The following is a 26,057-nucleotide window of genomic DNA, read 5'->3' as shown; positions in this document are numbered from 1 at the left end:
CAAGTACACAAAGTGAAATTTTTCAACAAAATGCCTTGTCAAAAGGGGGAAAAAAAATTGTTATTAGCATTTCACGATAATTATCGTGCACTCTTTCTTAATTGAAAGTCAATAAACAAAAGAAGAGTATATGATGACTATTTGGAATGTTAATAATAATCTTGAAGAAAAGCATATAGGATAATAGGCGACTAAAAGTACGTCAGGCGCAATGAAAACACTACACTATACATATGAATAATGATCCATGCAGGGTCATTCAATTTATTAGCAAAAGCAACAATGTGGATACAGGGCCATATCAATCCATCACATTACACAAGCACGGTCTCTACACAGATTACATTTCTTTTTAACTTATTAATTAGCACTTTTTGGTGCACACGCAAGCACGGGTGAAGACACTACAATGGCCTCTAGTGAATTGCTCCTTTCTGCAGGTGTGTTTACAATTGTTAGACGAAATGCACAACCCTTTGAACAAGGTGCTCGGAACCTCACAGATCTTCCCCTCAACTGCCTTACTTGACTCAGTCCTTGCCTCAACACCCATTGGCTCCATCTCTAAAGATCAAATATTTTTGTTGAATAAGATGCTTTATTCGAAACATCATAAAAAATTATTTATTAAATAAAAGAGGTATAATTACCGGTAGCGGCCAAAAGCAAGACAAGAATGAAGGTGGCTGAAACAAGACGCATTGAACGCTCCATCTAAATCTGTGTGTATGTAAGTGTGTGCTTGATCTGTGTGTTTCTATGTGTGTGTGTGCTTGTGTATGATAAGAGAGATCTTAGGCGCTGATGCAAAGAACAATAACCATGCAAGGCTTATTATATAGTGATCTAGTGCAAATTAAAGAGGATCGGTCTCCGTAAAGCAAGGTAGCTCCATACCCAAAATACAAAGTTGAAATTTCCAACTTAAGAGGCACCATAAACCAAATTCCTATTTTTGTTGACTAAGTTCTCCGCCATACATTTTTCTATGCACATTAAAGTTTCTTTTTCAAGCACATTTAACTTTTGCTTTTAAAAGAATATTTGGGTTTTAAGCACTGACTTATTATTCACATTTTTATATGTAAATGATGCGGTATACACCGTAGTTCTTATAACAATATAATTGTTTTTTTACACAAGTTTTAGTTTGTCTGTACCAAACTAATCTAAATTATATAGATGTGAATTTGCATATTTTAATACCAATTTTGTAAATAGAAGATAATACTATGGTCGGGGCATCGGTTGTTTTTTCTTCAGCGGATGCAACAAATTCATAGCAATCTCTGCATCAGTAAGCATCTAACATATTCGCACTTTCTTGCAGTAGCTGAAAACAGTTATGCATTTGCATCATGGAGCATGTTTGATCCCCACCGATTCTTTTTCTCCTAACAACTATTAACTTAACCCATTAACGTTATCGTTTGTCAAAAAAAAAAAAAGCACCGAACATATTGCTCAAGAATGATAAAATCAGAAGATTCATAATTCATTGTCTCAACCTTCAGTAGTTTAGATGAACCCTTGAACATTCTTCATACAATGCTCTACGAATTCATGAGGAAGATGACACGAGAAACCTACTCATAGTTCTCCAGGATCTACAGAGAGATCGGGTAGAATATTACGTCCATGTTCAGGTGAGATAGTTGATGAATTCCGCAGCGGTCGCAATGGCACCTCCTGTAATTGCATCCACCAGAATTTTATCCTTGTTCTCTTTGCTGGCTGCAGATACTAGAGCCCCTGTCAATGCACCCCCGAGCATGGCATTCTTCTGCAGGATATCAAAAGAATAAGGGTGAGCAGATACAGAAGTTCCAATCGAAGTCCGGAAATTAAATTAAATAAAAAGGAACTTGAAATGGCATGCTTGAATGTAATTTTAGAAGCTACCCGCGCATACTGAAAACGAACAATTATACAAATCATGGCAACGGGAGGATCTAGGGAACATAGAGATTAAGAGTTTTAACTTAGCAAGTAGACAATCTGAAACAATTTCCCAAATCTAGAAGCTTCATGTGCAAACTAGGACGAATGAGCATGAAAATTACGGCCAACAGGCTCTGTACAACTAGCTATCTAGAATTCGAACAGACATATACCCAGTCTCTGTGTCCACGGACCCTCTCGATACCATACTCTGCTCCCACATACACTCCAGCTACAGTTCCTGTCAATGCAATAGAAGAACTTGTTGATGCTGTTCTCAATTCGCAAAAGTGAGGAAGCTGAAGCAATTTCCCAGAGGACGAGCATAATCTCATCCATACATACATCTAACACACGATGAAATACGACTCAACTTACCCCAATATGCACCTTCTTTACACATCTTCTTCAACTGCAAGAAACAGTACTCTCAATTAGCAGGATTCGGAAATTGTGTTGCATCCCAACCTTCTTCTATGAATAAACAACCGATCACCTCTTCAACAAATTACCACAGTATAAGACAGACCACCAAAAAGCAATACATCCCACTAAACAAAATCAATTGAGCAACAACTGAACATGCTGAATTAACTGAAAGTAGTTACTAATATTGTTTTCGGTTACAAGGGAACCAAAGGCCGATCACAAATCAAACAAAACAAAACAAAACAAACTAAACTACATAAACCAGCAAGATCGGTACTTTCAAGCTCAATGTCAAGGTTAAGAGTAGCTACTAATCTCAGATCATACAAGAAAGCACAAAATCGAAAAACCGAATTAATTAAACAAGGGACTGTGCTGGTTACTCACAGTGTGCTTAAAGTCGCTAGTCGAAATGCTCCCTGCAAAAATCACCTCACATTTTTAGTAAATGCAATTAAAAAAACTAAAATAAAACCCAAAAATCTTATTCAAAAACCAAATAAATACAATCATCATCATCAGACTGCAAGCACAATATGATCAGCATATGAAATTTAAAACTTTCCCACTCTTCATTTTCTCTGTGTTTCTCGATCGGGAACCAAACAGTTGGAGCGCAATGATAAATAACATTACCATTCTTGGCCGCAGAGAAAGCATCCTCTGCAACAGCTCTGGTAGCAGCAACCTGAAACCAAACCAACAAAACGATACAGTTTGATTCTAAACCTTGCCATTGCAACTATCAAAACCCAGAAGTGAAATACTGAACCGAAAAAACAACAAAAATTTAAAAAAAAAAAATGTTGAAGATAATTTAAAAAAAAAGAATAAAAAGTTGAAAAATCGTACGGTTCCGATCTTCAAGAAGCCATCGACGGTGTGGTTGAGCAAGGGGTTTCCCAAGTCGATGACCACGTCGACTTGCGGCCCTGTAAGCGCCCCTGAGAAACTGCTTCTCGGCATCTTCTTCTTCTTTCTCTCTCTCCTCACTCTCTCTCTCTCTCTCTCTCTGTGACTAACACTGATGACAAAATTGGTGGGGGTGTTTTGTACTACGATATTTATCAGTGATGAGACATTTACGAGAATGCCATCGGAAGATGCCATGCAATGCAGCCTCAATTGCATCAGGCGGTGCCGGTGGATCAAGTTCATGTGTAAAATTGGTATTTGCTTTAATTGCAAGTGACATTTTTCATTTCTTTTTAATAATTTTTGCTTTGATTGTGCCGTGAATATGGTTTGATACACCAAGTGTCATAATACAAGCCGTTAGAATTTTTTTTCCCAAGTATTCAACAATTCGTATTGTAACATTTAGTGTATCAACTTGTGTTACTGGCACACTTTCTCAAGCTATAATTATTTTTTCATTCCCTAAAAAGAAGAATTAAATGAATGAATAAAAGTTGTAGTTGTTGCTTAATGTAATATAATGTGTGAGGGTGTGAGCTAAACTTAGGGAGAAGGTTAAGGTTTGGACTTTGTAATTGCTTTAGATCATCACTTGCTCATTACAATGTTTGATTTAGAATTTGCCCGCTTAACTTTAGATCTCAACCCAACTTGTATTAGCGGTGTCCAAAACGTAGCAAAAAACGTCTTAAAATTCATGATTGACACTGCAGGAAGGACTAAAATCGACCCACCTAGTTGATCTCATTCTCATTTTCCTTTCTTGAGAACTTTTACTCTTCTGAAAGTATTGAAAGGGTTTATGTCATTGTTACAAGTTGTTCAAGTTCGACATGTGTTCAATGACGCAAACTTAGTGGCAAATGAACTTATTAAGGATGGAGTTCCTGTTGTAAATTTTATTTTCACAAAAGAGAAAAGAAAATCTCATTCACATTCCTTCTTTTCTTTCTCGAATTTGCAACTTCCCCTATTTCAACTAAGCAAACACGTAATATAAATAGTCTAACGAAGAAGGAAAGACACTACAAGATTGAGAAAGATGAAAGTTTTGTTGGTTGATTAAGGTCTAAACTGTCATTTTTTTAATTTTATCAAGTTGTTAGTCTTTGTGAAATGAGCTGTTAGAAATCAAGGGTTGAGAATAGCTCTTAATGTATTAGGCTCATATGTGAGCAAGTGCCAAGATCTCATAGGTTCTTGTAATGAAGGGATGGATGAGCTCATAGGCTCTCCTAGATTCTCTCATTTTCTAATGGTTATTTTTTGTTATGTTGTGATAAAATGAAAATGCAAGCAGAAAAGCACATTGGCTCTTTTTGAGATTTTGATCACTCTCTTTCTATCTATTCATTTTCTTCTCTCTAAGTTCTTTCTCTCTGTTTTGAATTGCTACAAATACTGCCAAACTTTTACATGTTCTAACATGGTATCCAAAGCCTAGGTTCGATTTCGGACTAGGTGTCGATTTCTGTGAAATTTTGTGAGATAATCCAATGTGAAATCTCTCAATTTTATTCTGATTCAAGTTACAATGGCTAGGTCTGGAAGCAACGATTTACGAGCTCCCATTTTTTATGGAACAAAGTTTGAATTCTGGAAAGTGAGAATGGTCACCATTTTCAAATCGTATGGGATTTGGAAACTGGTAGGCTAAGGAATTGTTACTCCAAAATCGAAGAAGAATAAGGAAAGAGGAAAAACAAAGAAGGAGGAAGACTCACCCTCATCGGACGATGATGAAGAAGACGACAATGAGTTTGATACTCACATGGAGGATCAACTCATGAAAGACGCTAAAGCACTGGGAATCATTCAGTGCGATATGTCTAAAGAGATTTTCCCTTGGATCGTGAATCAAGAGACATCCAAGGGTGCCTGGGATCTACTCCTAGAGGAATTTCAAAGCGATGAACATGCAAGGTATGTTAAACTTCAAAGTTTGCTTCGTAAGTTTGAATATATGAGGATGAAAGAAAATGAATCATTATCTACCTATCTTACTAGACTATTTGAATTAATTAATCAGATGAAATCTTATGGTGAGATTCTAACTCACCAAATAGAGGTTTAAACGGTTTTGATTAGCCTATCTAGTAAGTATAATCCAATTTGTGTTGTGATTGAAAGGACTTCTGATTTGAATATTGTGACTGTGCAAGAGGTGATTGGATCTCTTAAGAGCTATGAACTTAGGTTAAGTAGACATGGAGATGATGTTGCAAGCTCAGAGCATGCCTTCTTTAGTATGAGTCTTGCATAAAATACACAAAATAGACCATTTATACAGGGAAATCACAAAAGGGGAAAAACAATTGGAAGTTTAAACCCAAAAAGTGGGAAAACAAAACTCATCAGCCTGAGAGACAGGGTGAGATTACTGATGGTAGTAAACAGAAATGCAAGATTTATGATAAGGCTCACTATGGAGAGTGTTGGTTCAAAAGGAAACCCACGTGTCACAATTGCAACAGGCTTGGACATATGGTGAAGGATTGCCATCAACCAAAGAAAACTCAAGCTGCCAACTATTTGAACCATGTCCAGGATAATGCAATGATGTTCTATGCTTGCCATTAGGCTTCTGTGCATGGAAATAGTGGAGTTTGGTACCTAGATAGTGGTTGTAGTAACCATATTACTAGTATTGAATCATTACTTATCTATATTGACAGCAGTACAAGGTGCAAGGTGAAAATGGGCACAAAAGACCTGGTTAATTCAATTGGCAAAGGAACTCTGGTAGTGGAGACTAAGAAAGAAACAAGGTTCATACCAGAAGTTATGATTGTATCTAGTCTAAATGAGAACCTTCTCAGTGTGGATCAAATGGTTGAACATGGATACTGGCTTGTATTTTGGTGACTTTATGGCTTGTATCTTCGGTGACAAAGAGATACAAGATCATGTTGCTGCTGTGCATTAGTTGCTTCCATCTGATATTTGAATATGTGGATCACATTATGGCAAATAGAGCATCTATTAAAGATAGCTCATGGAAATGGCATAGAAGATTTGGGCATTTGAATTATGATAGCTTGAGGATGTTGAAGGAAAATAGCATGTTGTATGGTTTACCATATCTCAAATACCACAATCAAGTGTGTGAAGGTTATGTTACTGGGAAATCTCATTGAGAAGCTTTTGACAAAGAACAGAAATGGAGAGCATTTCTTTTACTTGAGCTTGTTCATTCAAATGTTTGTGGACTCATGTGTGAGACACTTGGTGGCAACAGGTATTTCCTCACTTTTATTGATGATAAGTCCAGAATGTGCTAGGTTTATTTCTTGAAGGGCAAGTCTGAAGTGTTCAGAATTTTCAAAATGTTCAAGGCTATGGTTAAACTACAAACTGGATTCAAGTTGAAGAAACTCAGAATTGACAGAGGAAGGGAGTACACATCATTGCAGTTTGAGAAATTTTGTGAAGATGTTGGTATTGAAAGGCAATTAACTGCTGTTTATTCTTCCTAGCAAAATGGCATTGCTGAGAGGGAGAATCGTACCATTGTAAAGATGGCAAGAACCATGCTTTATGAAAAGAAACTACCTCTTAAATTCTAGGGTGAAACAGTTCACACTGCTGTCTATCTTTTGAATAGATGTCCTACCAAGGAGTTAAAGAAGAAAACTCTATTTAAAGAGTTTAGTGGTAGGAAACCAAGGGTAAAACATTTGAGAATCTTTGGTTCTGTGTTTTATACTCATGTTCTAACTCAGCTAAGGCATAAACTAGAAGAAACAGGTTAGAAATATGTGTTTGTTGGATATGGAACAAGAGAGAAATGCTACAGGGTGTTTGATCTGAAAAGCTACAAAATCATTGTTTCCAGAAATATTGTCTTTGATGAAGGTGATGTGCTCAATTGGGAGAACATGGAGACAATTTATATCCTTTTGCCCTACTCAAATGCAAATGAAGGTGGGAGTATAATTGAGATTGAAAATGGTTCCTGTGAAGGGTCTAACATATGTGCCTCTGAGTTGAAATCTCCAAACACATGTGTTGATAATGCCACTTATGTACACAGAGTTGATTCTAGAACTGTGAATGAATAGTGTGAAATCCAAGTCACTGAGACATATGATAACACACCAAAGAAATTGAGGAATTTGAATGAGGTGTTTGCTCAGTGTAAACTTAGTGTCATTGATCCTGAAACTACAATAAAGCTTCTCAAGATCAAGTTTGGAAGAAAGCAATGAAGGATGAGATCTCTATGATTGAGAAGAATGGCACATGGGAATTGGTTAATAGGCCAAGTGACAAACCCATTGTTGGAGTAAAATGGATTTTCAAGACTAAATTGAATCTGGATAACACTATACAGAAACACAAGGCAAGATTAGTTGCCAAAGTGTACACTCAAAAGCCTGGAGTTAATTTTAATGAGACTTTTGCACATGTGGCTAGATTGGACACTATAAGGACTATCATTGCATTAGCAGCTCAGAAAGGGTGGATATTGTTTCAGTTAGATGTGAAGTCTGGTTTTCTGAATAAGGTTCTTGAAGAAGAGGTGTACACTGACCAACCTGATGGTTACATTGTCAAGGGAAAGGAACACAAGGTGTACAAACTGAAGAAAGCCTTGTATGGGCTGAAGCAAGCTCCCAGAGCTTGGTATAGCAACATTAACACTTATTTGCTGCAGTGTGGGTTTGAAAAGAGTCTTAGTGAAGCTACCCTATATGTGAAACATAAGGAAGGACATGGAACTTTGATTGTCTCCATATATGTGGATGACATTGTTTACACAGGGAGTTGTCCACTGATGATTGAGGATTTCAAATGTGACATGATGAGCAAGTATGAGATGACATATTTAGTTATGTTACATCACTTTCTTGGAATTGGGGTTATTAAATAAGAATGGAGTATCTTCATCCATCAAAAGAAATATGCATTAAGTCTACTTGACAAGTTTGGTTTGAAAAGCTGCAAGTCTGTCTATATTCCCTTACCTCCCATTGACAAGCTAAGGAAAGATGATGGCAGTGAACCTGCAAATGAAGAATTGTATGGAAAAATTGTTGGCAGCCTCTTGTATTTGACTGCAACAAGATTTGACATCATGTACTCAGCTTGTGTGCTTGCCAGATATATGCATTACCCTTCCACCAAGCATTTTGGCACTGCTAAGAGGATTCTAAGATATGTGCAGGGGACTATAGATTATGGAATCAACTACAAGAAGGGAAATGCAACATTACTCATAGGTTTTTATGACAGTGACTGGAATGGAGATGAGGATGACATGAAATCTACTCTTGGCTATGCTTTTAGCTTTGGAAGTGGTGCATTTTTTGGGGCCTCAGTGAAGCAACAAAGTGTTGCACTCTCAACAGCAGAAGCTGAATATATGAGTGCCTCTGAAGCTACAACTCAAGCCATATGGATAGATTTGTGCTGCATGATTTTGATGAAGAACAGATTGAGCTTACTACCTTGATGTGTGACAACACATCTGCCATTGCCATGTCAAAGAACCTTGTGTTCCACCAGAGGTCTAAGCACATTAAAAGGAAGTTTCACTTCATCAAAGATGCAATTTAGGAAGGAATAATTAATCTGCAATTCTGACTAGCTGATATTTTCACCAAGGCTTTAGCTAAAGACATGTTATGTGCCTTGGGAGACAAGCTTGGAGTAATTTCAATTAAGACCTTAGAAGGAGTGTTGGTTGATTAAGGTCTAAACTGTCATTTTCTTTATTTTATCAAGACGTTAGTCTTTGTGAAATGAGCTGTTAGAAATCAAGGGTTGAGATTAGCTCTTAATGTATTAGGCTCAGATGTGAGCAAGTGGCAAGATCTCATAGGTTCTTGTAATGAAGGGCTAGATGAGCTCATAGGCTCTCATAGATTCTCTCCCTCTCTAACGGTTATTTTTTGTTCTGTTGTGATAAAATGAAAATGCACGTAGAAGAGCACATTGGCTCTCTCTAAGATTTTGATCACTCTCCTTCTATGTCTTCATTTTCTTCTCTCTAAGTTATTTCTCTCTGTTTTGAATTGCAGCAATTACTACCAAACTTTTACAGATTCTGACAAGTTTAGGGTTTATGCAGTTCTGCGTAACTCACAGACACCAATTTTTTGTCTTTATAGCATAAACTCTTTTGTGCATGCATTAGTAGAAAACATGCAACATCATCATTGTTCTACAATCTTCTTGGGGGAAAAGAACAGAAAATTGAAATTTTTTCTCAAAAACTGAGTAAATAGGGATTGTTCTCCAACTTAGTACTCTAACCCCACGACTGAAAGAAAAGGCATAAATATGACCTTTCTGCACAATTTCATTCCCATTTCCAGGCCCAAAGGCTGGTGCTGGAAACACTGGCCATGCATTTGATCCATCAACCTCAAGCCAAAATTTTTCCCTCTCTCCCACAAAAACCCACACCTCCTTCCCTCCAACCGGAACCATCCTCGCCCCATGCGCCCTTATCCACGACCTCTCGATGATTTGGTTTGGTAAAAAACTGATTAATCTGCATCTACATATCGAATTTGGATTATTAGCCAGTAATGTCCACAGCCATAGCTTCACACCTAACTGATCTGACCAAGTCAGTATCATCAACCGCCCGTTAAGCGATGCTATGGTGAACCCTTCTGCCTCCTTGGGCACAAATGACTTGAGAAACACCCAAGAGTTGGTGCTGGGGTTGTAGATTTTAGCTGAGTACTCGAGGGCTTTGCTGCCACCGACCACGAAGAACCTGCCTTTGTGAGTGAATCCTGATGCAAAGGCTCGTGGATTTTGCATGTTTTGCAGTGCTTGCCACTTCCATGTCTTCAGGTTCAGACGTTCAGCCGAGTTTAAGTAAGATGAAGGGTCAATATTTGCATATGATCATCGAGTTAGTTCTACAAGAAAAGCGATCATTGTGCCAATGTGCACATTTTCAGCTGAGTCCTCGAGTGGTTATATTTCTAAATCTAGAAAAGCGGCCTAAAAGTCTTTTACATATTTGTGTTTTTTTCACTGATAATGGCTAAAATTGAAAATTGCTTGTTCTAGTACACATCAAAAACCCTAATTGGGTAATTGATCTTTCGAGTTTTGATTTGATTTTGATATATTTCCATGACCAAGCCACACACAAAACACCAAACATACTGAAACATACACATTAAACCATTTCATAAAATTAGGAAATGATGCATCTTATTATAGCAGTGCTTACTAGAAGGGTTGCCCTTATAGCCTCGGGCAACATAGAACCACGTACCATCAAGAAGGGCACAGGCAGCGCCAAATGGATTCCGATCCTCGCAGTTCATTTTAGGGACATCATGAAGTAAACTGTCACTGCATGAATAGGTACACAGACTGGCATAAGGCTGATCAGGACACTCCGCAAGCTTGGCACACAAGAATTGTTCCTAAAAGACTCCGATCACTTGGATTCTGTACCCCAATTCGGATAGAGCCCGAGGGACTACCACGGAATGGAATTGGGTTGGAGTGCATTGGTAGGCAAATCATTCCCATGATGGAAATGAATATGTTGTCTCCGCTTGTTTCTTGTTGTTTTCATGATCAATGAGGGGATTTTTTCGGATTTCAACAATGGGGATTTTTTCGGATTTCAACAATGCAAATTTCATCGAAAAGGCTAGAATCAGAAAATGTGAAGATGGAATTGTGCAACGGAATGAGGGTTAGATCAGTTGGTTTGGCATTTGAAACTAAAGAAGGTGTTCTGCTGAGGTACCACATCGTTGAATTGGTTAAAGCGGGGTTTTTCTTACTCAGGTAGACGATGGACCCCACACACAGATTATAGGATTGGATAGAGTATGACTAATACTAGGGAGACCAAATTTTTTAAACCACACCAATAAGAAATAAGCACATTAATCGACATTTAATTAATAATTCAATCATCTACAATCACATCATTCAGTTTGCAAATTTAGTTTTAAAAATTTGTAAACTAAATGATGTGTCACTAATAGAAAATGAGCACATTTATCAACGTTTAAGTAATAATCAACTTATCAACTTCCATGTCATTAAGTTTACTTATTTAGTCTCGCTAACATTACTCGGATTGGATATAGGAATGTTTGTTTGGACTTCTTTAACAAACTGTTCTATAAAAACTCGATCAGTAGCACTAAACATCGTATCTAAATGCCAAATGATTATTACTAATACAATTAAATGGTTCGACTCTATTTATATGTGAAAGGTATTAAGTTTAACTTTAACAATTATTACTAATACAATTAAACGGCAACATATAGCACTATTAGGTTGGGTTATGTGCAACCGGTTCTACAATTTGTGTAAAATGTTTAGTAACAAGAGAATGACTTATATGTAAATGTAAGATAATACGATGGACGGGGCATCGGTTGTCTTTTCTTCGGTGAATGCAACAAATTTACAGCAATCATTTCATCAGCAAGCATCTAACATACTGGCGGATGACGCTTTACTGTAGTACCAAAAAGAAATCATGTATGGTGTAAGTTCGATCCCTGCTGAATCCCTTCCCCCCTAACAACTATCTATTTAACCTACCAACGTTATCCTTTATCAGAAGAAAAAAATAATAAAAAATAAAATAAAATAAAATTAGAAGATTCATAATCCATTGTATCAACCTTCAGTAGTTTAGATGAAGCACCCTTGAACATTCTTTATACAATGCTCTATGAATTCATGAGGAAGATGTATGACAATATCCCAAAATTAATTATCTAGATTGGGACGAAAAAAACTTGATGTATGTAATGTCAATGGCGGAGCTAGGATTTCTTGTGAGGAGGGGCCTCACACAAGTATAGAAGAATAAAATTTGAATAGTGATTATAAAATTACAAATGCAAAACATCACAATATATATCCAAATAATTAAATAGTCAAAATTAACATATCCATAGATAATATGAATTTCATATTTTGAGACCGTTGCGCATGATGTCATCTATACTATTGAAAGAAACTCAATAGAGAGAATTACTAAAAATTTGCAAACCCTAAAACTCAAAGTAAGAGGTAGGATAGAATAGAAACAAATGTTTTATAGAGGATAATAGAGTTTAACAAACCTTATTGTTCTTCATTCAATAAATTTGGAATTTGGAATGGTTAAATATATGAAATTCAAGAAGAATAGGGAAATAGCCCTGGCAGTGCATAAGTGAAAAACAACTTTTGTTAATTAAAAGTGAATGATGAGTTTAATTTGAATGTTATTGATTTGTGATAAATGATGATTCAAAATATTATACTTAATTTTGGGATGGAATTTGTTGGATTAAAAATAGATAATGATTGGATTTGGTTCACGTGTTGAGAAGGGTTGCAAAGCAAGGTGTAATTATTTTTACAAGTGAGGGTAGGCCTAGGACTACTCTAGTCCTAATATGCCTTCGCCTGTGTGTAATGTTGAAAACAAAAAAACTTTAGGGTAGTAAACTGATATTAACCCATAAAGAAGTTACACAGTACGACATCTTGTACAAAGTAACTCATGACGATGATGCATAACAAACAAGAAAATTAAAAACCATAACAGAGATACGATATTAATTAACAACCTAACCGTGAATTATTTGAGCTAGTTCCACACTAGTACCAAAGTACGTGCGTCCATGCACCCACTAATAAGTAAGTGATAAGTGATCAGGTCATCACTGGCTTAATTAATTAGCTAATTAACAGTTTTGTGTGCAAAAGCATCTACAGCGTAAACCCAAGCACCAGCCACCGAGGAAGCCCTTAGTTTGGCAAACAACTGCACAGTTACTCTTACTCACCCAAGTTCCATTGAAGCGGTTACTCTGACTCGCATGTCCTACCCTCAGCAACTGCCGTCCTAATAAACAATTATTCCAAACAAAATATGGTTACTATGCATGCTTATAATCATAATATATATATATATATATATATATTAACCATGAAGTTAGTTAACAAGATCGAGCAAGAAGAAATACTACTGGTGGCCACCAAAAGCAACAGGAAGAAGCATATAGTTGGGAGAAAACGCATGAAATGTTTTTTATGTATCTGTAACAAGTTTACACTTAAGATTTCAAACTTAATTAGGGTAACTTAGAATGATACAATTGATATATATTATATATAAGCTCTTGTAAATTCATACTAATACATCATGGAAGAAGTCTGAGATCTATATGAATCGGGACATCCTAAAAAATAAAGTCACAAATTAAAAAGCTTAAGAATTTACTAACAATGCACATACACTAATCCATAAAATATATCATACAACATATTACAATATCTCATGATGCATTTTCAAGTTTTGAAAGTGTTGCATAACAATTTCATTATCAAATATCTCTTCCTATAAAAATAATCATGTTATCATAAATCCATTATTTTCTTACGATTTCTCAATTGATCATTTAGAAATTTCATATCTGAAAATGCTTTATCACGTGAAATTATTATATGATATATGTACAATTTTTTCACAAACAACTGGGTTAGGGCATACACCCCATGGGCCCAAGGTGGCTCCGTCCTTGGCAAGACCTCACATACTATGCAGAAAAGTGACAGAAAAATATGAAAGTGTTTTAAGAAAAAAAATGTGGAAGAGTCATTTAAATGTTATCAAGAAAATATTAATCTTTAAGGACTATTTCTTCTATAATAAAATAAAATAAAAATAAATAATTAAGTCTTTGCTTAAAAGTTGGTTAAGCAATTTCGAACCTTCTTCTAATTTTTTTTCTTGTGCATCAACCTCACCTTGTGTTACGTTTATTACCACTGGTTTAAAAGGCAAAAGAACTTAATACAACAGAAGGTGTGGACAAAAAGGTACATATGAAATTGGCAATGTGATTTAAATAATCTTTGTGACACAAATTAAAGTAATGTGATGAATCCAAGTACACAAAGTGAAAATTTTCAACAAAATGCTTTGTCAAAATGGAAAAAAAGAAAAAATTGTTATTAGCATTTCACGATAATTATCGCGCACTCTTTCTTAATTGAAAGTCATTAAACAAAAGAAGAGTATGTGGTGACTATCCAGAATGTTAATAATAATCCTGAAGAAAAACATATAGGATAATAGGCAACTAAAAGTACGTCAGGCGTAATGAAAACACTACACTAGACATATGAATAATGATCCATGCAGGGTCATTCAATTTATTAGCAAAAGCAACCATGTGGATACAGGGTCATATCAATCCATCACATTACACAAGCACGTTCTCTACACAGATTACATTTCTTTTTAACTAATCAATTAGCACTTTTTGGTGCACACGCAAGCACGGGTGAAGACACTACAATGGCCTCTGGTGAATTGCTCCTTTCTGCAGGTGTGTTTACAGTTGTTAGATGAAATGCACAACCCTTTGAACAGGGTGCTCGGAACCTCACAGATCTTCCCCTCAACTGCCTTGCTTGGCTCAGTCCTTGCCTCAACACCCATTGGCCCCATCTCTAAGGATCAATTTTTTTTTGTTGAATAAGATGCTTTATTAGAAACATCATAAAAAATTAATTATTAAACAAAAGATGTATAATTACCGGTAGCAGCCAAAAGCAAGACAAGAATGAAGGCAGTTGAAAGAAGACACATTGAACGCTCCATTTGAATCTTTGTATATGTAAGTGTGTGCTTGATCTGTGTGTTTCTATGTATGTGCTTGTGTATAATATAAGAGAGATCTCAGACGCTGATACAAAGAACAATAATCATGCAAGGCTTATTATATAGTGATCTAGTGTAGATTAAAGAGGAACGATCTCCGTAAAGTGAGGTAGCTTCATACCCAAAATACAAAGTTGAAATTTCCAACTTACGAGGCACCATAAACCAAATCCCTATTTTTGTTGACTAAGTTCTCTGTCATACATTTTTCTATGCACATTAGAGTTTCTTTTTCAAGCACATTTTACTTTTGCTTTTAAAAGAATATTTGGATTTTAAGCACTTTGACTTATTATTCACATTTTTATATGTAAATGATGCGGCATATACCATAGTTCTTATAACAATATAATTGTTTTTTTTTTACACGAGTTTTAGTCTGTCTGTACCAAACTAATCTAAACTATATAGATGTGGATTTGCATATTTGAATACCAATTTTGTAAATGAAGATAATATGATGGACGGGGCATCGGTTGTTTTTTTCTTCGGCGAACGCAACAAATTCATAGCAATCTTTGCATAAGTAAGCATCTAGCATATTCACATTTTTTCGCAGTTGTGGAAAACAATTATGCATTTGCATCATGGAGCATGTTTGATCACTACCAATTTTTTTCCTCCTAACAACTATCTATTTAACCTATTAACATTATTGTTTGTCCCAAAAAAAAAAAAAAGCATCGAACATATTGCTCAAGAATGATAAAATCAGAAGATTCATAATTCATTGTATCAACCTTCAGTAGTTTAGATGAACCCTTGAACGTTCTTTATGCAATGCTTTACGAATTCATGAGGAAGATGACACGAGAAACTTACTCATAGTTCTCCAGGATCTACAGAGAGATCGGGTAGAATATTACGTTCTTGTTCAGGCGAGATAGTTGATGAATTCCGCAGCGGTCGCAATGGGCACCTCCTGTAATTGCATCCACCAGAACTTTATCCTTGTTCTCTTTGCTGGCTGCAGATACTAGAGCCCCTGTCAATGCACCCCCGAGCATGGCATTCTTCTGCAGGATATAGATATATATATATATATATATATATATATATATTATATGTATGTATGTATGTATGTATGTATGTATCTTTATATATTTAACAAGTTTACACTTAAGATTTCAAACTTAATTAGGGTAACTCAGAATGATACAATTGATATATATGTATCTTTATATATATATATATATATATAAGCTCTTGTAAATTCATACTAATACATTAGGGACGAAGTCTGAGATCTATATGAATCGGGTCATTCTAAAAATAAAGTCACAAATTAAAAAGCTTAAGAATTTGCTAACAATGCACATACAATAATCCATAAAATATATCATACAACATATTACAATATCTCACGACGCATTTTCAAGTTTTGAAAGCTTTGCGTAATAATTTCATTACCAATACCATCAAATATCTTTTCCTATAAAAATAGGGTGCTTTAATGAAAAGGGCTTGGGCCAACAAATATTTAACCAAAAATCATCCCAAAATGTTATTTAACCAAAAAGGCTCAAAGTTTAATAAAAAAATCATCCAAACTCTAGAAACAGTGACTTAAATTCCATAAACAGTGACTTAAATTCCAGAAACAGTGACTTAGATTCCAGAAACAGTCTATGTTTTAACCTTTAACGGTTTCTTTTCTTTCATGCATCAGTTGATTATATTTAAGAAACAGGGTGCTTATTCAAATACAGTGAATTTCACTACTTCTTTTCTATCTTACATTTAAGAAACTGTGTGTCTATTTCGTTGGGATCCATAAACAGTGACTTAGATTTCAAAAACAGTAACTTAGATTCCAGAAACAGTGTTACTTAAAATTCAGAAACAGTTTATTTTTACAGACCAAAAACAGTGACTCGTCGTTATTATTGAATAGCATGCAGTTCTCAAATTTATTTTCCGAAGAAACAAACGATGAACTCCACTGATGAAGAAAAATTGAAAAACAGTACCTCGAATACACTACGAATAATAACAACGATCACATTTCAACAAAATAATACAAAATATGAATTAAATAGCATGAGGATCTATATTTTTGTTTCAAAGAAAAAGAAGAAGGTCTGCAAAACAACGATGAATTCCATTAACGACGAAAATCTGTAACTCAACCTAAAAAAGTATAGTTGGGCCATTTTTAGTTGGACTACTTTAATATGGGCTTTGTACTAATCATTAAACAAAACTTATAACATGGTTTTTTTTTATTAAAATTAAAAAATTTCAAGCTCTTTTCATTAGTTTTCCTATAAAAATAATCATGTTATTATTCATCAATTAATTTTCTTACAATTTCTCAATCGATCATTTAGAAATTTCATAGCTAAAAATGTTTTATCACGTGAAATTATTATATGTAATATGTACAATTTTTTCACAAAAAAACTGAGTTAGGGCATCCGTCGCTTGGGCCTAAGGTGGTTCCATCCTTGGCAATACCACACATACTATGCATAAAAGTGACAAAAAAAATGAAATTATTTTAAGAAAAAAAATGTGGAAGAGTCATTTAAAATGTTATCGAGAAAATATTAATCTTTAAGGACTATTTCTTCTAAAATAAAATAAAATAAAAATTAATAATTAGGTCTTTGCTTAAAAGTTGGTTAAGCAATTTCGAACCTTTTTCTAATTTTGTTTTTTCTTGTGCATCCCTCACCTTGTGTTACGTTTATTACTACTGGTTTAAAAGGCAAAAGAACCTAATACAACAGAATGTGCGGACAAAAAAGTACATATGAAATCGACAATGTGATTTAAATAATCTTTGTGACACAAATTAAAGTAATGTGTTGAATCCAAGTACACAAAGTGAAAATTTTCAACAAAATGCTTTGTACAAAAGGAAAAAAAAAAATTATTGTTATTAGCATTTTACAATAATTATCGTGCACTCTTTCTTAATTGAAAGTTAATAAATAAAAGAAGAGTCTGTGGTGACTATCTAGAATGTTAATAATAATCCTAAAGAAAAACATATAGGATAATAGGTAACTAAAAGTACATCAGGCGATGAAAACACTACACTAGACATATGAATAATGATTCATGCAGGGTCATTCAATTTATTAGCAAAAGCAACCATGTGGATACAACATCATATCAATCCATCACATTACACAAGCACGGTCTCTACATAGATTACATTTCTTTTTAACTAATTAATTAGCACTTTTTGGTGCACACGCAAGCACGGGTGAAGACACTACAATGGCCTCTGGTGAATTGCTCCTTTCTGCAAGTGTGTTTACAGTTGTTAGACGAAAAGCACAACCCTTTGAACAGGGTACTTGGAACCTCACAGATCTTCCCCTCAACTGCCTTGCTTGACTCAGTCCTTGCCTCAACACCCATTGGACCCATCTCTAAAGATCAATTTTTTTGGTTGAATAAGATGCTTTATTAGAAACATCATAAAAAATTAATTATTAAATAAAAGAGGTATAATGACCTGTAGCGGCCAAAAGCAAGACAAGAACGAAGGCAGCTGAAACAAGACGCATTGAACGCTCCATTTGAATCTGTGTATATGTTAGAGCAATTCCACCCCTAAGGACTTTGCGCCAGCACTCAGCGCATTTATCCACTCAAATGAACAGTAACAGACTTCAATGAACAGTAATAGGCCAAGACATCTCCACTCCTAAAAAAATACGCTGGCACAAACGATCTCCATCCCTACAAAATGCGCTGGCACCCAGCCCATTTAAAATATTTTTAAATTTTGTATAAAAGAATAAAAAATTAAAATAGTTTTAATTTCGGATAGGATTTTTAACCAATCTCGTCATGCCACATGTCATTATCTGAAAGTACTATTTTGTGAATAGATTTCCGCTAAGATTTTCAACCAATCCCAACACGCCACGTGTCACTTCTGTTTTACAATAATTTAGCCAAGATTTCGATAAGATTTTCAACCAATCACGTCATGCCACGTGTCATTATCTGAACGTACTATTTTGTGGATAGATTTCCGATAATATTTTCGACCAATCCCGACACGCCACGTGTCACTTCCGGTTTACAATAATTTAGCCAAGATTTCAATAAGATTTTCAACCAATCACGTAGTGCCACGTGGCATTGTCCAAAACCTCATCCTTTCTTTTTTTGTCCATATAAACCCTACATCCCTACATCCATCCTCACACCAAGCTCAATACTTCTTTTTAGCTCAGAATCCTTGTTCATCGTTTTCAAATCTTGAGTTCTTATTACAATGTCTTCTTTAAGAAGGGTGTATAAACAGTTGCAGGAGCAACAACAAAAGTTGTTGGCACAACAGGTAGAATTGGCCAATCTCGAGGAAGGTGGAGGTGGAGGTGGAGATGAGGCTTTCTTCATAGAGGAGGATGAGGATGATCACCATAGAAGGCAGAAGGCCTCACATTCCCGCCGTGTCATGGAAGCCGTGGGTCAGATAGCCAAACCAAGACGTGTTGCAAACCTCGATAGAAAAAGGGAAAAACGAGGTAAAAATCTATTGGAAAATTATTTTATTTCCAATAGCATATTCCCTGATCATATTTTTAGACGGTGTTTTAGAATGTAACGAAATTTGTTCAACAAAATCATGAGTGATATTTGCAACCATGATTCATACTTTGTGCAAAAAGATGATGCTTTTCATGTTATAGGTCTTATTCTCGAGCAAAAAATTACGGCATCCTTGCGAATGCTTGCATATGGAGCATCTGCAGATCAAGTGGATGAGATCGCGAGGATGGGAAAAACAACTGTTTTGGAGTCCCTAATGCGGTTTTGCTCTGTAATTGAAGCCCTCTACACCAATGAGTACCTTCGGACACCCACGCCAAGGGACATGCGAAGGCTTCTGAGGAAGGGTGAGATGCGAGGCTTCCCTGACATGATTGGAAGCATCGACTGCATGCACTGGACTTGGAAAAACTGTCCAAGTGCGTGGCAAGGAGCAGATGGCAACAGAAAAGGAGCCAAAAGCATCATTTTGGAAGCGGTGGCTTCATTTGATACATGGATTTGGCATGCTTTTTTTGGTGTTCCAGGAGCTCAGAATGACCTAAATGTCCTTGCCAACATTCTCATATAGTGAATGATTTGTTCCCGTTCTTTGAATTGTAGAATGCTTGAGCTTGTAGTGTCTATAAAAATGTGGGATAACATAGTGTTAAAAAATGCAGGTGTAACACAAATAAATAAATTCAAAATATTGATACGGGTGGAATGCATATAAATTACATAAAAATGACATAAGAAATTAAATAAAAATTACATAAGAAATTAAATAAATTAAAATTTTGATGCGGGTGGAATGCATATAAAAATTACATAAGAAATAACATAAAAATTCCATACGAAATTAAATAAATCAAAATATTAATGTGAGTGGAATGCATATAAATAAATAAAAATATTGTCACCTGATCCGCTAAATTTGTCCCACTACAGAGGTTACCGGAAGCATGAGAGATGGCGTTTTTCCAACAAGTAAAGGATGCGTTGAGTTTTTTCCAACGACCTTGAAGACCTTGACTAGTTCTGGTGTTTTCTCCATGTACATCGCAAAACGCTTTCGTAATTTTACTTCACATTTCTCGCTTATCCATCTCATTACCCGTAATCGGGTCATGAGTAGTGTGAACCCAACATTCACACAACGTAACATCTTCAATGAGCTTCCACGAAGACATTTTTTTCTCTTAAAGTGTAGAAAATATTGAAATGTAGATAGTATAGAAAGTGTAGAAAATATTGAAATGTGGTGTAAAGGTAGAAGATGAGGGTTAGGTATTTATAGGAAAAAAATTAACATTTTTCAAAATTTTCTGTATTTTTTTTAAAAAAATTCTGTATTTTTTAATAATTTTTCTGTATTTTTTAATAATTTTTAATGAATTTTAATATAGTTAATTAATCTGGACCGTTGGATTTGAAAAATATTCAAATCCAAGAGCTAGGGAGGTGCCACGTGGCCAACGGTCATATTTATGACCGTTAGGCTTTTTTTTTTATTTACTTTTTGTGAAAAACACCTGGACTGTTGATCTTTGATCCAACGGTCTATTTTAAAAGTAAAATTTAAAATTTTTTTTACCGTTGGAAATCCAACGGTCTAGAAAACTAGCCGTTGGAAATCCAACGGCATAAAGGAAGCCACGTCGCTAACTCGGGGGGGGGACTGAGTGCGCCTGCACGCGGGCCCGCGCTCTGAAACCTTGTCGGGCACTCGCGCCACGCCTGCGTGAAGCGCACGCGCCAGGCCAACTCCCCGGCTTCTGTCTCAGTCTCTTTTGGGCTAGTCCAGAGCCCAGCACGGGCTGGGTACCAGTCAACATGAAGGGGTGGACTTGATTGACAGGGTGCTGGCCCTGTTTTTGTGCTGGGTCCTGGGAAAAGTCCACTCCGGTGGACTTGCTCTTAGTGTGTACTTGATTTGTGTGTTTCTATGTGTGTGCTTGTGTATAATAAGAGAGATTTTAGGCGCTGATGCAAAAAACAATAACCATGCAAGGCTTATTATATAGTGATCTAGTGCAGATTAAAGAGGAACAGTCTCCGTAAAGCCAGGTAGCTCGATACCCAAAGTACAAAGTTGAAATTTCCAACTTACGCGACACCATAAACCAAATCCCTATTTTTGTTGACTAAGTTCTCTGTCATACATTTTTCTATGCACATTAGAGTTTCTTTTTCAAGCACATTTTACTTTTGCTTTTAAAAGAATATTTGGGTTTTAAGCACTTTGACTTATTATTCACATTTGTATATGTAAATGAAGCGGCATATACCATAGTTCTTATAACAATATAACTGTTTTTTTACACAAGTTTTACTATGTCTGTACTAAACTAATCTAAATTATATAGATGTGGATTTGAATATTAGGAACTTTAACGAAAAGCATCCGGTACTATTCACTTTAACGAAAAACCACATTTTTACACTAAAAAGTCAATCCTGATACTATTCACTTTACCCTTTATTTTGTCATTATCATTAAAACTCAAAGTTTTCAAGCCATTTTCATTAGCTTTCCCTTGAATATTTGAATACCAACTTTGTAAATAAAAGATAATACGATGTGTTGTGCCTTGGCCCGTTCGTTAGTGCGGAAACGAGATTCAAATTACAACCTCATCAAATCACACTCAGCTGAACAGAATAAAATACAAGAAATAAAAACACCGAGAAATTTACGAGGTTCAGCAAAAACATGCCTACGTCCCCGGAGAGATATTGCTCTTCACTATGAATAACAGTACAAGTACACATTAGTTAAATCAACATAACTCAATCCCGAATCCCTTGCACGCCCACTCATAGAATTTTCCCAAAAGCCTCACTCTACCTCAAGAATTCTTTCACTAGAATACTTTTCACTTTAGCTCTCTTGATTTTCTCTCAACCCATGTTCAAACTTTCCCATGGAAGAGCCGGATGCTCTCCCCTTGGATGCTTCTATGATGTTTACATTCCCACTTTCTAAGCATTACTAAATGCACAAATATTGCATCTACTTATAGGCATACACTAGCAACTATGCCAACAACCAAAACCAAAAAGTCTTAAGTTCACATAATATAATTATTATCTAGCCTACCTAGCATGCACCAAAATCTATACCTAGTCTATAAAGTACAATTTTCTCCATTTGTCATTTAATGCGTAGAAGAGAAAACATGCACAATTGTGTGCAAGCAAACACAAGGTCAAGTCTTGCTTGCTTCCAACTTTGCTTGTGGCAGTCACCATGTCTTCAATTGTTGTCAACACATGACTCATAATTACTCACAAATGTATGAGCCAAACACAACACGATGGATGAGGCATCAGTTGTTTTTTCTTCGGCAAATGCAACAAATTCATAGAAATCTTTACATCAATAAGCATCTAACATATTCGTACTTTCTTGCAGTAGCAGAAAACAGTTATGCACTTTCACCATGGAGCATGTTTGATCCCTACCAATTCTTTTCCTCCTAACAACTATCTATTTAACCCATTAACGTTATCGTTTGTCAAAATAAAAAATAAAAAAAAGCATCAAACATATTGCTCAAGAATGATGAAATCAGAAGATTCATAATTCATTGCATCAACCTTCAGTAGTTTAGATGAACCCTTGAACATTCTTTATACAATGCTCTACGAATTCATGAGGAAGATGACACGAGAAACCTACTCATAGTTCTCCAGGATCTACAGAGAGATCGGGTAGAATATTACGTCCATGTTCAGGTGAGATAGTTGATGAATTCCGCAGCGGTCGCAATGGCACCTCCTGTAATTGCATCCACCAGAACTTTATCTTTGTTCTCTTTGCTGGCTGCAGATACTAGAGCCCCTGTCAATGCACCCCCGAGCAATGCATTCTTCTGCAGGATATCAAAAGAAAAAGGGTGAGCAGATGCAGAAGTTCCAATCGAAGTCCAAAAATTAAATAAAAACGAACTTGAAATGGCATGCTTGAACGTAATTTTAGAAGCTACCCGCGCATACTGAAAACGAACAATTATACAAATCATGGCAACGGGAGGATCTAGGGAACATAGAGATTAAGAGTTTTAACTTAGCAAGTAGACAATCTGAAACAATTTCCCAAATCTAGAAGCTTCATGTGCAAACTAGGACGAATGAGCATGAAAATTACGGCCAACAGGTACTGTACAACTAGCTATCTAGAATTCGAACAGACATATACCCAGTCTCTGCGTCCACGGACCCTCTCGATACCATACTCTGCTCCCACGTACAGTCCAGCTACAGTTCCTGTCAATGCAATAGAAGAAATTGTTGATGCAGTTCTCAATTCGCAAAAGTGAGAGGAAGCTGAAGCAATTTTCCGGGAGGACGAGCATAATCTCATCCATACGGACCATACATACAACTAACTCACAATGAAATACGACTCAACTTACCCCAATATGCACCTTCTTTACACATCTTCTTCAACTGCAAAAAGCAGTAGTCTCAATTAGCAGGATTCGGAAATTGTGTTACATCCCAATTTTCTTCTATGAATAGACAACCGATCACCTATTCAACCAATAACCACAGTATAAATAAGACCTCCAAAAAGCTGTAGATCCCACTAAACAAAATCAATTGAGCAACAACTGAAGATGCTGAATTAACTGAACGTAGAGCTACTAGTATGTTTTTTCGGTAACAAGGGGACCAAAGGCCGAGCACAAATCAAACAAAACAAAGTAAACCAGCAAGATCATTAAGCACAACACTAACAATCCAAGTGGGAAATCAAAATCGGTACTTTCAATCTCAATGTCGAGGTTAAGAGTAGCTACTAATCTTGGATCATACAAGAATCGAAAAACCGAATTAATTAAACAAGGGATTGTTCTGGTTACTCACAGTGTGCTCAAAGTCTTTAGTCGAAATGCCCCCTGCAAAAACCACCTCAAATTATTAGTAAATATAAATAAAAAATTAAAAGAAAAACCCAAAAATCTCATTCAGAAACCACAATAAATACAACCATCATCATCAGACCGCAGCTCAATATGATCGGCATCTGAAATTTAAAAGTTTCCCACTCTCATTTTCTGTGTTTCTCGGGAACCAAACAGTAGGACTGCAATGATAAACAACAATACCTTTCTTGGCCGCAGAGAAAGCATCCTCTGCAACAGCTCTGGTAGCAGCAACCTGAAACCAAACCAACAAAACCCAGAAGTGAAATACTAAATTGAAAAACAACCAAAAAAATTTTAAAAAAAATGCTGAAGATAATTTTAAATTTTTTTTTAAAAAAATAGAAAAATCGTACTGTTCCGATCTTCAAGAAGCCATCGACGGTGTGGTTGAGCAAGGGGTTTCCCAAGTCGATGATCACGTCGACCTGCGGCCCTGTAAGCGCCCCTGAGAAACTGCTTCTCGGCATCTTCTTCTTCTTCTCCTTTTCTCTCTCTCCCTCCTCTGTGTTTGTAGTGCGACTGTAACACTATGGTGACAAAAGTGGTGGGGGTGATTCGTGATACGATATTTATCAGTGATGAGACATTTACAAGAATGCCATCGGAAGATGCCATGCAATGCAACATCAATTGCATTAGGCGGTGCCGGTGGATCAAGTGCAATGGTGCGTCATGTGCATGTGAACGTGTCAATGCTAAACACGGTTTATACTTTGGTTGTGAAAATTTTCATTTTTTAAAAAAATAATTTTTGCTTCGATTTTTTGAGAATTTTTCAGGGTAATGGGACGTGGCCTAGTACACCAAATATCATAATACAATAGTTGAAATTTTTTTAGATCTTCAACTACTTGTGTTGTGACACTTGATGTACCAAGTTGTGTTTCTACCACACTGAAAAGTCACTCCGATTTTTCTACAAAAGGTGGAGCTTTTGGTTAAAACTTCGTTCTCAAGCTATAATTGTTTTCTCATTCCCCAAAGGAAGAATTAAATGAATCGATAAAAGTTGTAGTTGTTGCTTAATCTAATCTATTATCTAATGTGTGAGTGTGAGCTTAACTTAAGGAGAAGGTAAGGGTTTGGACTTTGTAAATGCTAGATCATCACTTGCTCATGGCAATGTTTGATTTAGAATTCGTCCTCGTAATTTTAGATCCCAACCCAATTTGTATTAGCAGTGTCCAAAACATAGCAAAAAAACGTATTAAAATTCATGATTGATACTCCAGAGATGACTAAAATCGACGATCTCATTATCATTTCCATTTCTTGAGGACTTTTACTCTTATAAAACTATTGAAAGGCGTATGTCATCGTTACAAGTTGTTCAAGTTCGACATGTGTTCAATGACGCAAGCTTAGTGGCAAGTGAACTTATGAAGGACATGAGTTCTTGTCGTAATTTTTTTTTTTCATAAAAAATTCTCATTCGCATTCCTTCTTTTCTTTCTTGAATTCACAACTTCCCCCATTCCAACTATGCAAACACGTAATATATGAAGAAGGAAAGACACTACGAGAATGAGAAAGATGAAAGTTTAGGGTTTAGGGTCACCATTGCAGTTCTGCATAACTCACAGACATCAATGTTTGTGTCTTTGTAGCATAAACATTTTTTTGCATACATTAGTAGAAAACATGCAACATAATCATTGGTCTACAAT

General features: G+C 35.9%; 3 protein-coding genes and 1 long non-coding RNA gene across 9 annotated transcripts in view; 1 reads left to right on the top strand and 3 right to left on the bottom strand.

Annotated features, from left to right (window-relative positions):
• LOC126590540 (outer envelope pore protein 16, chloroplastic-like) overlaps nt 1-24,946 on the bottom strand; it is a 30,146-nt gene extending 5,200 nt beyond the window's left edge. Inside the window, exons 1-8 of one of the 6 annotated variants that reach the window (XR_007612089.1) lie at nt 24,744-24,941; nt 24,571-24,622; nt 24,453-24,488; nt 24,329-24,360; nt 23,875-23,908; nt 23,658-23,725; nt 23,057-23,331; nt 15,660-15,696 (exon numbers count right to left, since the gene is read on the bottom strand). Coding sequence is in view for 3 of the 6 variants with exons in the window: in XM_050255984.1 (XP_050111941.1) it covers nt 15,796-15,972; nt 23,658-23,725; nt 23,875-23,908; nt 24,329-24,360; nt 24,453-24,488; nt 24,571-24,622; nt 24,744-24,857 (513 nt within the window). In the remaining 3 variants the exon portion in view is untranslated. Of the gene's footprint in view, nt 1-15,659; nt 15,973-23,019; nt 23,332-23,657; nt 23,726-23,874; nt 23,909-24,328; nt 24,361-24,452; nt 24,489-24,570; nt 24,623-24,743 lie in introns of those variants that run through there. The other 5 variants (XR_007612090.1, XR_007612091.1, XM_050255984.1 and 2 more) reach the window with 5 other exon arrangements.
• Nucleotides 702-15,208, top strand: LOC126590546 (uncharacterized). Its single transcript, XR_007612092.1, has 2 exons — nt 702-885; nt 15,066-15,208. It is a non-coding gene; the product is annotated as an uncharacterized LOC126590546 (long non-coding RNA).
• LOC126590539 (outer envelope pore protein 16, chloroplastic-like) lies at nt 1,472-3,543 on the bottom strand. Its single transcript, XM_050255982.1, has 6 exons — nt 3,223-3,543; nt 3,007-3,058; nt 2,758-2,789; nt 2,320-2,353; nt 2,115-2,182; nt 1,472-1,783 (listed from the first exon to the last, which is right to left on the bottom strand). Exons 1-6 carry the CDS (start codon nt 3,526-3,528, stop codon nt 1,643-1,645), a joined length of 633 nt encoding a protein of 210 aa, XP_050111939.1. The 5' UTR covers nt 3,529-3,543; the 3' UTR covers nt 1,472-1,642.
• LOC126590542 (defensin NsD7-like) lies at nt 14,416-15,005 on the bottom strand. The gene is made up of 2 exons (XM_050255988.1): nt 14,833-15,005; nt 14,416-14,745 (listed from the first exon to the last, which is right to left on the bottom strand). The coding sequence occupies exons 1-2, from the start codon at nt 14,894-14,896 to the stop codon at nt 14,546-14,548; spliced, it is 264 nt and encodes an 87-aa protein (XP_050111945.1). The 5' UTR covers nt 14,897-15,005; the 3' UTR covers nt 14,416-14,545.
• Nucleotides 24,947-26,057: the final 1,111 nt, after the last annotated feature.

This window comes from Malus sylvestris, chromosome 11 (genome assembly GCF_916048215.2).
Source record: "Malus sylvestris chromosome 11, drMalSylv7.2, whole genome shotgun sequence".
In the NCBI taxonomy this organism is placed as follows: Eukaryota; Viridiplantae; Streptophyta; class Magnoliopsida; order Rosales; family Rosaceae; genus Malus; species Malus sylvestris.
Note: the sequence above shows the minus strand (reverse complement) of the source record. Positions and strands in the feature narration are given on the sequence as shown.

Coding starts and splice junctions, on each gene's coding strand:
- LOC126590539 (XM_050255982.1), bottom strand. CDS start 3,528: ATGAACTTGATCCACCGGCACCGCCTGATGCAATTGAGGCTGCATTGC. Junction 2,183..2,319: donor TAAAGAAGGTGCATATTGGG/GTAAGTTGAGTC, acceptor TTGCATTGACAG/GAACTGTAGCTGGAGTGTAT. Junction 1,784..2,114: donor TCCGTGGACACAGAGACTGG/GTATATGTCTGT, acceptor GATATCCTGCAG/AAGAATGCCATGCTCGGGGG.
- LOC126590542 (XM_050255988.1), bottom strand. CDS start 14,896: ATGGAGCGTTCAATGTGTCTTCTTTCAACTGCCTTCATTCTTGTCTTG. Junction 14,746..14,832: donor CTTGCTTTTGGCTGCTACCG/GTAATTATACAT, acceptor ATTGATCCTTAG/AGATGGGGCCAATGGGTGTT.